This window comes from Cherax quadricarinatus, chromosome 72 (genome assembly GCF_038502225.1).
Source record: "Cherax quadricarinatus isolate ZL_2023a chromosome 72, ASM3850222v1, whole genome shotgun sequence".
NCBI lineage: Eukaryota > Metazoa > Arthropoda > Malacostraca > Decapoda > Parastacidae > Cherax > Cherax quadricarinatus.
Genome location: NC_091363.1, coordinates 2,812,516 through 2,827,176, shown reverse-complemented (window position 1 = coordinate 2,827,176; position 14,661 = coordinate 2,812,516). Strand labels below are relative to the sequence as shown.

Genomic DNA, 14,661 nt, shown 5'->3' with positions numbered 1-14,661 from the left:
TCATGTTTACCTTCCACTCATGTTTACCTTCCACTCATGTTTACCTTCCTTTCATGTTTACCTTCCACTCATGTTTACCTTCCACTCACGTTTACCTTCCACTCATGTTTACCTTCCACTCATGTTTACCTTCCACTCATGTTTACCTTCCACTCATGTTTACCTTCCACTCATGTTTACCTTCCTTTCATGTTTACCTTCCACTCATGTTTACCTTCCACTCATGTTTACCTTCCACTCATGTTTACCTTCCTTTCATGTTTACCTTTCACTCATGTTTACCTTCCACTCATGTTTACCTTCCACTCATGTTTACCTTCCTTTCATGTTTACCTTCCACTCATGTTTACCTTCCACTCATGTTTACCTTCCACTCATGTTTACCTTCCTTTCATGTTTACCTTTCACTCATGTTTACCTTCCACTCATGTTTACCTTCCACTCATGTTTACCTTCCTCTCATGTTTACCTTCCACTCACGTTTACCTTCCACTCATGTTTACCTTCCACTCATGTTTACCTTCCACTCATGTTTACCTTCCACTCATGTTTACCTTCCTTTCATGTTTACCTTCCACTCATGTTTACCTTCCACTCATGTTTACCTTCCACTCATGTTTACCTTCCTTTCATGTTTACCTTCCACTCATGTTTACCTTCCACTCATGTTTACCTTCCACTCATGTTTACCTTCCACTCATGTTTACCTTCCTTTCATGTTTACCTTCCACTCATGTTTACCTTCCACTCATGTTTACCTTCCACTCATGTTTACCTTCCACTCACGTTTACCTTCCACTCACGTTTACCTTCCACTCACGTTTACCTTCCACTCACGTTTACCTTCCACTCACGTTTACCTTCCACTCATGTTTACCTTCGACTCATGTTTACCTTCCACTCATGTTTACCTTCCACTCATGTTTACCTTCCACTCACGTTTACCTTCCACTCATGTTTACCTTCCACTCATGTTTACCTTCCACTCATGTTTACCTTCCTCTCATGTTTACCTTCCACTCACGTTTACCTTCCACTCATGTTTACCTTCCACTCATGTTTACCTTCCAACATGTTTACCTTCCAACATGTTTACCTTCCACTCATGTTTACCTTCCAACATGTTTACCTTCCACTCATGTTTACCTTCTACCCATCTTTTCCTTCTACCGTTCAAGATGTCTTTTGCGCTTATCTTTCCGTACTCTCTTGCCCCAGTACCGTGCCCACCTGCCCATGCTTGGCACCTCCTACTCCTCTCTACTTGACACACATGCCCATTTGGCACCACTAGTAATCTGGTGCCAAGAGTCACCAGGTACCTGTATTTTTTTGTAATTTACATCACCGATTACTACTTCAACCTTGATGCAAGTTAGTTTGTTGCCAGACCTCTCTCTCTCTCTCTCTCTCTCTCTCTCTCTCTCTCTCTCTCTCTCTCTCTCTCTCTCTCTCTCTCTCTCTCTCTCTCTCTCTCTCTCTCTCTCTCTCTCTCACACACACACACACACACACACACACACACACACACACACACACACCTACTTACCTACCTACCTACCTTCAAGTCATGATACCAGCAGTAAGTTCAGTAGGGATATATAGAACTCGAGCAGCAGTGCATTCTGTCACTGGGTACAGGGATTCATCTCTTGACCAGCCCTGATTGTTATACATAAAAGTAAAAGTCATCATGAATCCTCCCTCGAACCATACCACCCTAACTTCCCCCTCCCCTCTCTCCCCGTATCCTACTTCTTGGCATTATATACCACATCCATCTGGATCCTTCCCCTATGTGTACCACAATCTCATTTTCCTCCACTACCCCAGGCTAGAACAGCTGCACCCCACAAGCAGGTTAAGACGGGACCCACCACCCCAGGCTAGACCAGCTGCACCCACAAGCAGGTTAAGACGGGACCCACCACCCCAGGCTAGACCAGCTGCACCCACAAGCAGGTTAAGACGGGACCCACCACCCCAGGATAGACCAGCTGCACCCACAAGCAGGTTAAGACGGGACCCACCACCCCAGGCTAGACCAGCTGCACCCACAAGCAGGTTAAGACGGGACCCACCACCCCAGGCTAGACCAGCTGCACCCACAAGCAGGTTAAGACGGGACCCACCACCCCAGGATAGACCAGCTGCACCCACAAGCAGGTTAAGACGGGACCCACCACCCCAGGATAGACCAGCTGCACCCACAAGCAGGTTAAGACGGGACCCACTACCCCAGGCTAGACCAGCTGCACCCACAAGCAGGTTAAGACGGGACCCACCACCCCAGGATAGACCAGCTGCACCCACAAGCAGGTTAAGACGGGACCCACCACCCCAGGCTAGACCAGCTGCACCCACAAGCAGGTTAAGACGGGACCCACCACCCCAGGCTAGACCAGCTGCACCCACAAGCAGGTTAAGACGGGACCCACCACCCCAGGCTAGACCAGCTGCACCCACAAGCAGGTTAAGACGGGACCCACCACCCCAGGCTAGACCAGCTGCACCCACAAGCAGGTTAAGACGGGACCCACCACCCCAGGCTAGACCAGCTGCACCCACAAGCAGGTTAAGACGGGACCCACCACCCCAGGCTAGACCAGCTGCACCCACAAGCAGGTTAAGACGGGACCCACCACCCCAGGCTAGACCAGCTGCACCCACAAGCAGGTTAAGACGGGACCCACCACCCCAGGCTAGACCAGCTGCACCCACAAGCAGGTTAAGACGGGACCCACCACCCCAGGCTAGACCAGCTGCACCCACAAGCAGGTTAAGACGGGACCCACCACCCCAGGCTAGACCAGCTGCACCCTACAAGCAGGTTAAGACGGGACCCACCACCCCAGGCTAGACCAGCTGCACCCACAAGCAGGTTAAGACGGGACCCACCACCCCAGGCTAGACCAGCTGCACCCACAAGCAGGTTAAGACGGGACCCACCACCCCAGGCTAGACCAGCTGCACCCACAAGCAGGTTAAGACGGGACCCACCACCCCAGGCTAGACCAGCTGCACCCACAAGCAGGTTAAGACGGGACCCACCACCCCGGGCTAGACCAGCTGCACCCCACAAGTAGGTTAAGACGGGACCCACCACCCCGGGCTAGACCAGCTGCACCCCACAAGCAGGTTAAGACGGGACCCATCACCCCGGGCTAGACCAGCTGCACCCCACAAGCAGGTTAAGACGGGACCTACCACCCCAGGCTAGACCAGCTGCCACCCACAAGCAGGTGAAGAGGGACCTGACCTACCACCCCAGGCTAGACCAGCTGCACCCCACAAGCAGGTTAAGGAGGAACCTACCACTCCAGGCTAGACCAGCTGCACCCCACAAGCAGGTTAAGACGGGAACTGACCTACCACCCCAGGCTAGACCATCTGCACTCCACAAGCAGGTTAAGACGGGAACTGACCTACCACACCAGGCTAGAACAGCTGCACCCCACAAGCAGGTTAAGACGGGACCCACCACCCCAGGCTAGACCAGCTGCACCCCACAAGCAGGTTAAGACGGGACCTGACATGCCACCCCAGGCTAGACCAGCTGCACCCCACAAGCAGGTTAAGACGGGACCTGACCTTCCACCCCAGGCTAGACCAGCTGCACCCCATAAGCAGGTTATGGAGGGACCCACCAACCCAGGCTAGACCAGCTGCACCTCACAAGCAGGTTAAGGAGGGACCCACCACCCCAGGCTAGACCAGCTGCACCCACAAGCAGGTTAAGACGGGACCCACCACCCCAGGCTAGACCAGCTGCACCCACAAGCAGGTTAAGACGGGACCCACCACCCCAGGCTAGACCAGCTGCACCCTACAAGCAGGTTAAGACGGGACCCACCACCCCAGGCTAGACCAGCTGCACCCACAAGCAGGTTAAGACGGGACCCACCACCCCAGGCTAGACCAGCTGCACCCACAAGCAGGTTAAGACGGGACCCACCACCCCAGGCTAGACCAGCTGCACCCACAAGCAGGTTAAGACGGGACCCACCACCCCAGGCTAGACCAGCTGCACCCACAAGCAAGTTAAGACGGGACCCACCACCCCGGGCTAGACCAGCTGCACCCCACAAGCAGGTTAAGACGGGACCCATCACCCCGGGCTAGACCAGCTGCACCCCACAAGCAGGTTAAGACGGGACCTACCACCCCAGGCTAGACCAGCTGCCACCCACAAGCAGGTGAAGAGGGACCTGACCTACCACCCCAGGCTAGACCAGCTGCACCCCACAAGCAGGTTAAGGAGGAACCTACCACTCCAGGCTAGACCAGCTGCACCCCACAAGCAGGTTAAGACGGGAACTGACCTACCACCCCAGGCTAGACCAGCTGCACTCCACAAGCAGGTTAAGACGGGAACTGACCTACCACACCAGGCTAGAACAGCTGCACCCCACAAGCAGGTTAAGACGGGACCTGACCTACCACACCAAGCTAGACCAGCTGCACCCCACAAGCAGGTTAAGACGGGACCCACCACCCCAGGCTAGACCAGCTGCACCCCACAAGCAGGTTAAGACGGGACCTGACATGCCACCCCAGGCTATACCAGCTGCACCCCACAAGCAGGTTAAGACGGGACCTGACCTTCCACCCCAGGCTAGACCAGCTGCACCCCATAAGCAGGTTATGGAGGGACCCACCAACCCAGGCTAGACCAGCTGCACCTCACAAGCAGGTTAAGACGGGACCTGACCTTCCACCCCAGGCTAGACCAGCTGCCCCGCACAAGCAGGTTAAGGAGGGACCCACCACCCCAGGTTAGACCAGCTGCACCCCACAAGCAGGTTAAGGAGGGACCCACCACCCCAGGCTAGACCAGCTGCACTCCACAAGCAGGTTAAGACGGGACCTGACCTACCACCCGAGGCTAGACCAGCTGCCCCCCACAAGCAGGTTAAGGAAGGACCCACCACCCCAGGCTAGACCAGCTGCCCCCCACAAGCAGGTTAAGGAAGGACCCACCACCCCATGCTAGACCAGCTGTACCCTACAAGCAGGTTAAGGAGGGACCCACCACACCAGGCTAGACCAGCTGCATCCTACAAGCAGGTTAAGGAGGGACCCACCACCCCAAGCTAGACAAGCTGCAGCCCACAAGCAGGTTAAGACCGGACCTGACCTACCAGCACAGGCTAGACCAGCTGCACCCCACAAGCAGGTTAAGACGGGACCCACCACCCCAGGCTAGACCAGCTGCACCCCACAAGCAGGTTAAGGAGGGACCCACCACCCCAGGCTAGACCAGCTGCACCCTACAATCAGGTTAAGGAGGGACCCACCACCCCAGGCTAGACCAGCTGCAGCCCACAAGCAGGTTAAGACGGGACCTGACCTACCACCCCAGGCTAGACCAGCTGCACCCCACAAGCAGGTTAAGGAGGGACCTACCACACCAGGCTAGACCAGCTGCACCCACAAGCAGGTTACGACGGGACCCACCACCCCAGGCTAGACCAGCTGCACCCCACAAGCAGGTTAAGGAGGGACCCACCACCCCAGGCTAGACCAGCTGCACCCTACAAGCAGGTTAAGAAGGGACCCACCACCCCAGGCTAGACCAGCTGCACCCACAAGCATTTTAAGGAGGGACCCACCACCCCAGTCTAGACCAGCTGCACCCCACAAGCAGGTTAAGTCGGGACCCACCACCCCAGGATAGACCAGCTGCACCCCACAAGCAGGTTAAGACGGGACCCACCACCCCAGGCTAGACCAGCTGCATCCCACAAGCAGGTTAAGACGGGACCCACCACCCCGGGCTAGACCAGCTGCACCCCACAAGCAGGTTAAGACGGGATCCATCACCCCGGGCTAGACCAGCTGCACCCCACAAGCAGGTTAAGACGGGACCTACCACCCCAGGCTAGACCAGCTGCCACCCACAAGCAGGTGAAGAGGGACCTGACCTACCACCCCAGGCTAGACCAGCTGCACCCCACAAGCAGGTTAAGGAGGGACCCATCACCCCAGGCTAGACCAGCTGCACCCCACAAGCAGGTTAAGACGGGGCCCACCACCCCAGGCTAGACCAGCTGCACCCCACAAGCAGGTTAAGACGGGACCTGACCTACCACCCCAGGCTAGACCAGCTGCCCCCACAAGCAGGTTAAGGAAGGACCCACCACCCCAGGCTAAACCAGCTGCCCCCACACGCAGGTTAAGGAAGGACCCACCACCCCAGGCTAAACCAGCTGCCCCCACAAGCAGGTTAAGGAAGGACCCACCACCCCAGGCTAGACCAGCTGCCCCCACAAGCAGGTTAAGGAAGGACCCACCACCCCAGGCTAGACAAGCTGCAGCCCACAAGCAGGTTAAGGAGGGACCCACCACCCCAGGCTAGACCAGCTGCCCCCCACAAGCAGGTTAAGGAGGGACCCACCACCCCAGGCTAGACCAGCTGCACGCGACCCACCACCCCAGGCTAGACCAGCTGCACGGGACCCACCACCCCAGGCTAGACCAGCTGCACGGGACCCACCACCCCAGGCTAGACCAGCTGCACGGGACCCACCACCCCAGGCTAGACCAGCTGCACGGGACCCACCACCCCAGGCTAGACCAGCTGCACGGGACCCACCACCAGGCTAGACCCACGGCCCACCACCCCAGGCTAGACCAGCTGCACGGGACCCACCACCCCAGGCTAGGCTAGGGACCAGCTGCACTGGGACCCACCACCCCAGGCTAGACCAGCTGCACGGGACCCACCACCCCAGGCTAGACCAGCTGCACGGGACCCACCACCCCAGGCTAGACCAGCTGCACGGGACCCACCACCCCAGGCTAGACCAGCTGCACGGGACCCACCACCCCAGGCTAGACCAGCTGCACGGGACCCACCACCCCAGGCTAGACCAGCTGCACGGGACCCACCACCCCAGGCTAGACCAGCTGCACGGGACCCACCACCCCAGGCTAGACCAGCTGCACGGGACCCACCACCCCAGGCTAGACCAGCTGCACGGGACCCACCACCCCAGGCTAGACCAGCTGCACGGGACCCACCACCCCAGGCTAGACCAGCTGCACGGGACCCACCACCCCAGGCTAGACCAGCTGCACGGGACCCACCACCCCAGGCTAGACCAGCTGCACGGGACCCACCACCCCAGGCTAGACCAGCTGCACGGGACCCACCACCCCAGGCTAGACCAGCTGCACGGGACCCACCACCCCAGGCTAGACCAGCTGCACGGGACCCACCACCCCAGGCTAGACCAGCTGCACGGGACCCACCACCCCAGGCTAGACCAGCTGCACGGGACCCACCACCCCAGGCTAGACCAGCTGCACGGGACCCACCACCCCAGGCTAGACCAGCTGCACGGGACCCACCACCCCAGGCTAGACCAGCTGCACGGGACCCACCACCCCAGGCTAGACCAGCTGCACGGGACCCACCACCCCAGGCTAGACCAGCTGCACGGGACCCACCACCCCAGGCTAGACCAGCTGCACGGGACCCACCACCCCAGGCTAGACCAGCTGCACGGGACCCACCACCCCAGGCTAGACCAGCTGCACGGGACCCACCACCCCAGGCTAGACCAGCTGCACGGGACCCACCACCCCAGGCTAGACCAGCTGCACGGGACCCACCACCCCAGGCTAGACCAGCTGCACGGGACCCACCACCCCAGGCTAGACCAGCTGCACGGGACCCACCACCCCAGGCTAGACCAGCTGCACGGGACCCACCACCCCAGGCTAGACCAGCTGCACGGGACCCACCACCCCAGGCTAGACCAGCTGCACGGGACCCACCACCCCAGGCTAGACCAGCTGCACGGGACCCACCACCCCAGGCTAGACCAGCTGCACGGGACCCACCACCCCAGGCTAGACCAGCTGCACGGGACCCACCACCCCAGGCTAGACCAGCTGCACGGGACCTACCACCCCAGGCTAGACCAGCTGCACCCACAAGCAGGTTAAGCACGGGACCTACCACCCCAGGCTAGACCAGCTGCACGGGACCCACCACCCCAGGCTAGACCAGCTGCACGGGACCCACCACCCCAGGCTAGACCAGCTGCACGGGACCCACCACCCCAGGCTAGACCAGCTGCACGGGACCCACCACCCCAGGCTAGACCAGCTGCACGGGACCCACCACCCCAGGCTAGACCAGCTGCACGGGACCCACCACCCCAGGCTAGACCAGCTGCACGGGACCCCACCACCCCAGGCTAGACCAGCTGCACGGGACCCACCACCCCCAGGCTAGACCAGCTGCACGGGACCCACCACCCCGGCTAGACCAGCTGCACGGGACCCACCACCCCAGGCTAGACCAGCTGCACGGGACCCACCACCCCAGGCTAGACCAGCTGCACGGGACCCACCACCCCAGGCTAGACCAGCTGCACGGGACCCACCACCCCAGGCTAGACCAGCTGCACGGGACCTACCACCCCAGGCTAGACCAGCTGCACGGGACCCACCACCCCAGGCTAGACCAGCTGCACGGGACCCACCACCCCAGGCTAGACCAGCTGCACGGGACCTACCACCTGAAAACATCACATTTCCAACTCATTTATAATTATGCAACACTAATATACAACTATCACTTAGGAACTTGTCAAGTATAAGATAATGGAAGCACTTTACTCAAGTGGCGTGAACTGCGCAAGTGTTCTTAAGAGTGAGATCTGCTTCTTGTATGACTGAATGCTCGGTGAAGATAGTGTATCATTACCAGAAATTAGGTTAACAGGGACACTTAGTGTAGAGTTGGTTCTTAATGAGGTAAATATAAGGACAGGACCTACCTGGAGTCTACCTGGAGGGTATTCCGGGGATCAACGCCCCCGCGGCCCGGTCCACGACCAGGCCTTCCGATGGATTAAGGCCTGATCATCCAGGCTGTTACTGCTGGCGGCACGTAGTCCAACGTACGAACCACAGCCAGGCTGATCCGGCACAGACTTTAAGTATCTGTCCATCTCCCTCTTGAAGGCAGCCAGGGGCCTATTGGTAATTCCCCTTATGCATGGTGGGAGGCTGTTGAACAGTCTTGGGCCCCGAACAATTGTGGTGTTTTCTCTTAGTGTACCAATGGCGCCCCTACGTTTAATTGGGGGTATTTTGCACCGCCTGCCCAGTCTTTTACTTTCGCAGGGAGTGATTTCTGTGTGCAGATTCGGGACCATTCCTTCTAGGTTGTACTTATACACTCTCATAAGTTATAGGGATGTTAGTTAATAGCTCAACATAGGTGTAGTAAGGTAGTGAACTGAGTTGAGCTATGACTTAGTGGAAAAATGAGAGGGTATATATATATATATATATATATATATATATATATATATATATATATATATATATATATATATATATATATATATATATATATATATACACACACAGGACCTGGTGAAATAGATAACCTTGCCACTGCGAGTATATCCTGGTATTACAGTGACCATCTTTCCACATAGGATGTAAGTGTAAAGTGAACACCAGTGCTCTAGTTAGTACTGGGACGCCGGTCTCTGCCTGCTGCTGTTGTTGCTGCTGGTGCTGCTGTTACTGCTACTGCTGCTATTTCTCTCAAGTGTTCCGCAGCCAGTGTGCTTAGCCAGGCTAGCCTTCATGACCTGCACCCCGGGGAAATCTAATATTCTCCCTCTTCCACCTTCACACTCCCTCTTCCACCTTCACATTTCGTCCATCCCTTCCATTCGTCACATCCATCTCCTCAACATTCCATCCTTTTGTATTCGTCTTGTCCAACGCTTTGAGACAGCTTCTTCCTATCCACTGTTTCTCTTAGTGATTCCTTACTAATTCTTAAGTGATTCCTCATCCGTCTATACCTGCAACCTTCAACGACCGCATTCTGCCTCCTCCTCCTCTTCCCTTCCCAGCAACATGGTTGTTCCCCTTGCCTTCCCCTCATCCCCTTATACCTGCTGACATTCCAGGTGAAGGAGGTAAGCAGCGAGCAGGGACGTGTGAGAGCAGGGCTGGCGAGTAGTGCGTGAGGGTGGGCGGCAGGTGGGCGGCGGGTGGATCAGTGTGTGTGGGTGGTGCCAGGTCACAGGGTGGGGGGGTGTAAGGGGAAGGGGCACAGCCCACACACCTGGTCCCCTCCTTGGCCACCCCCCTCTCCCCCCCACCTGGTCACGCCCGCACACTGTCCACACACTTCGGCAGGACACGCTAATCCCGCACCCGGCAACGATGGAAAATACATTTCAATGTGTGACTTTATCTTGTTTTATAGCTGTAGCTTGAAGAGGCAGCGTGACAGTATGAGTGAGTGTAGTGTAGGGTGCGAGCGGTGGAGGGGCGTCGACCACCACCGCCACGATGGCCACCATTGGCCCACCCTCAGTAACGCGCCTTTTGGCAGCTTGCAGAAGCAAGTGTCGATCATGAGCCTGAACCTGAGCGCCAAGATTGACGAGATCCAGTGTCACCAGCACGCCGATACCAGCGCCGCTCTCCACGCTATCAGGTACCTCCTCTTCTAACCTACTACTTATACTACTACTACATCACTACTACTACTACTTACACTCCTCCTACTACTACTAATCCTCCTCCTACTCCTTCTCTTCCTCTTCTTCCTCCTCCTACTACTACTACTACTACTACTACTATTACTACTACTGCTACTATTACTACTACTACTACTACTACTACCACCCCTCCTATTATCTCCGTACTCACCTGGATTTACTTGCCCCGTCTCCTCCATGTCTTCCTCATCATTTTCCTCTTACAAACCTAGACTTTTTCTGGTTCTCTGTCTGCTTGGAAACCAGGTCTCGGTTAGAGGACGGAGGATAGAGCCTTCACCACCCCTTGTGCTTAATGACCCCACACGGGTTTAGTACTTTCAATGAATGTAATATTTAGACTTTGCAATAACACCTCTCTTTGTCTCTCTCTCTCTCTCTCTCTCTCTCTCTCTCTCTCTCTCTCTCTCTCTCTCTCTCTCTCTCTCTCTCTCTCTCTCTCTCTCTCTCTCTCTCTCGTCTTACATTATCCTTCTCCAAGACTCATTAATTTCCAAACCATGGTACCAGTGGGGTTAGAATCCATGGCAAGGGAGTCGTAAAATTCCAGGCCAGTACGTAAGCCACTCACTCGCCATAGGTTTAAATCCCACCCGTTCCGTGGTTTACATTGGTGTCATTACAATTTCTTGAGTGAGTACTTTGCTGTGCCACTTCCATCTTACGTACAACTGATAATATTACTTGAGGTAATAAAGTGTAAGATATGTTGGTAGGCTGAGTAACTTTGTGTGTTGTGCAGGTCGCAGCTGCAGGAGCTGACCAAGAGTGTGGAGAGCTGTCAGAGCGAGGTGGTCGAGGTCAAGAGGGACATGGTGGCCATCAAGCACGAGATCGACACGCTGCAGGCGGCCAAGGAGGAGATCGAGGAGCTACGGGACGCCGTGGACCGCCTCGAGGAACAGACGCGACGGAGGAAGATCCGCTTGCTCGAGCAGGTACATTACCTGCCTGCCTCTCTGCCTGCCTGCCCACCTACTTTATCAGCCTACCAACCAATCAACTTGCCTACTGCCCATAAGTCGTGCTTTTTGTGGGGGAGGAAAGGGGGAGGGAGGCGGGGGAGGGTTGTTGTCGGCCGAGTGTCTTCGTTTGAGAGTGCGCACCTTCACAGTACCTTACTGGTGAGATAGGTGAGCGTTGTATCTTCCATGAGCTGCCTACTGATCCTTGCGGGACCCCACTTGTTACTCTCTCCCATCAATATATTTCGCTCCTTTTGACTATCCCCTCATTCCATTAGCCACTGAACATTTTCACGTTTTTTTATTTTCAGTGGCAAAGAGCTGCCCTGACTGTATATCGTATGACTGGATAATACATACCGACCTAGGATCAAATCTCGGTTCTATTCCATAGGCGTTGTATGATCCCTGAGGGTTCAGCGCTTGTCCAGTATTGTTAAAATTAAAAGTATTTCCTGTTCTTCTAGTGTGTTGATAAGCCTGTAGCAGGACGCCATCTTAGACGATTTCTTGTGGTCCAGGAAGACTCGAAGTCAGTCATTATTTGTTGTATTTACACTATGATTTTTGTCAAACTCCAGTAAGATTTAACAGGACTTTGTCTGGTAATTCCTGTCTTCTGCAGGTGCTACAATACTCTTAAAATCACCTGACTCTTATATAAGAACCTCATTCTTCTTTTCCCAGTTGTGTAGCCGCTGTCTTATAAAGTCACAGTTCCATGGTTGGAACACTTCGCTGACCGTCCTGTGAAGAAGAAACTTCAGCTTTCGTTTTGATCCCTTTGTTATCAGGTCAGCAGCGCTACATGACCCTTAAGGGTTTAGCACTTCGTTATGATTATAATAATAATGTCAACTTGTGAATTAATAATAGTTTGGCAGAGTGAAGCATCATCTAAACTTTTCTATATGAAGTGTGGGTAATTCGTGACCTAAATTGTCTGTGACTGAAGACAGTTTCTGTAGTGTCACACAGGGCTTCTGCTTGTTCCCTCACCATCCATGGAGTTGTCTGGTTTTATTACGTTAAACTCCTTTTGTGTTCTTGTGTAGATGTTTTCTACAGGGTGTTTCACTAGTAGGATAATATTATTTCTACCAGTACATGTACAAGGTATACAAACCATAGCTGACATCAGTGACATATTATTATATAGAAAGCCGCTTGTTAGGCACAGCATTTTCAGCAAATTAGGTCAATTTTGTCCCCAGGATGCGACCCACACCAGTCGAGTAACACCCAAGTACCTATTATACTGATAGGTGAGCATTGGACAGCAGGTGTCTTATGGAAACGCGTCCTAATGTTTTCCAGCCGTACAGGGGGAATCGATCCCCGGACCTCAGTGTGTGAGCTGAGTGCGCTAGCGATGGAGCTACTGGACACGGGAGGCCCCGAGTTGGTACTCTCGTAGCTGCAACCATCTTGTTTGTCTAGTGTGTGTAGTGAAGGATAACTCGGGGCTTCCTACGAGTGAAACATCCTGTGCTGCCTCCTGGGCTCTTATTACCTTATTTTCCTCTGTGAAGATTTTCCCAGAATCTGCTGATTGCATTCCTCATTTTTACCCTCGGTGTGTTCTCTTGGGTCCACAAAGGTAGTACTGGTGGTCCATAATGGTAGTGCTGTAGGTCCACAAAGGTAGTACTGGTGGTCCATAATGGTAGTGCTGTCGGTACACAAAGGTAGTACTGGTGGTCCATAATGGTAGTGCTGTCGGTACACAAAGGTAGTACTGGTGGTCCATAATGGTAGTGCTGTCGGTACACAAAGGTAGTACTGGTGGTCCATAATGGTAGTGCTGTAGGTCCACAAAGGTAGTACTGGTGGTCCATAATGGTAGTGCTGTAGGTCCACAAAGGTAGTACTGGTGGTCCATAATGGTAGTGCTGTAGGTCCACAAAAGTAGTACTAGTGGTCCATAATGGTAGTGCTGTAGGTCCACAAAGGTAGTACTGGTGGTCAATAATGGTAGTGCTGTAGGTCCACAAAGGTAGTACTGGTGGTCCATAATGGTAGTGCTGTAGGTCCACAAAGGTAGTACTGGTGGTCCATAATGGTAGTGCTGTAGGTCCACAAAGGTAGTACTGGTGGTCCATAATGGTAGTGCTGTAGGTCCACAAAGGTAGTACTGGTGGTCCATAATGGTAGTGCTGTAGGTCCACAAAGGTAGTACTGGTGGCCCATAATGGTAGTGCTGTAGGTCCACAAAGGTAGTACTGGTGGTCCATAATGGTAGTGCTGTAGGTCGACAAAAGTAGTACTGGTGGTCCATAATGGTAGTGCTGTAGGTCCACAAAGGTAGTACTGGTGGTCCATAATGGTAGTGCTGTAGGTCCACAAAGGTAGTACTGGTGGTCCATAATGGTAGTGCTGTAGGTCCACAAAGGTAGTACTGGTGGTCCATAATGGTAGTGCTGTTGGTACACAAAGGTAGTACTGGTGGTCCATAATGGTAGTGCTGTAGGTCCACAAAGGTAGTACTGGTGGTCCATAATGGTAGTGCTGTAGGTCCACAAAGGTAGTACTGGTGGTCCATAATGGTAGTGCTGTTGGTACACAAAGGTAGTACTGGTGGTCCATAATGGTAGTGCTGTTGGTACACAAAGATATTACTGGGGTCCACAAAGGTAGTACTGGGGTCCACAAAGGTACTGGTGGTCCATAATGGTAGTGCTGTAGGTCCACAAAGGTAGTACTGGTGGTCCATAATGGTGGTGCTGTCGGTACACAAAGGTAGTACTGGTGGTCCATAATGGTAGTGCTGTCGGTACACAAAGGTAGTACTGGTGGTCCATAATGGTAGTGCTGTCGGTCCACAAAGGTAGTACTGGTGGTCCATAATGGTGGTGCTGTCGGTCCACAAAGGTAGTACTGGTGGTCCATAATGGTAGTGCTGTCGGTCCACAAAGGTAGTACTGGTGGTCCATAATGGTAGTGCTGTTGGTACACAAAGGTATTACTGGGGTCCACAAAGGTAGTACTGGGGTCCACAAAGGTAGTACTGGGGTCCACAAAGGTAGTACTGGGGTCCACAAAGGTAGTACTGGGGTCCACAAAGGTAGTACTGGGGTACACAAAGGTAGTACTGGGGTACACAAAGGTAGTACTAGGGTCCACAAAGGTAGTACTAGGGTCCACAAAGG

At 54.3% G+C, this 14,661-nt stretch overlaps 1 protein-coding gene across 1 annotated transcript in view; it reads left to right on the top strand.

The window, feature by feature from the left end:
• Nucleotides 1–14,661, top strand: part of Glut1 (Glucose transporter 1) — a gene marked incomplete in the record, with an annotated part of 492,009 nt that overhangs the window by 121,485 nt on the left and 355,863 nt on the right. Inside the window, 2 exon segments of the mRNA XM_070100219.1 lie at nucleotides 10,379–10,483; nucleotides 11,290–11,485. Coding sequence (XP_069956320.1) covers nucleotides 10,379–10,483; nucleotides 11,290–11,485 — 301 coding nt within the window.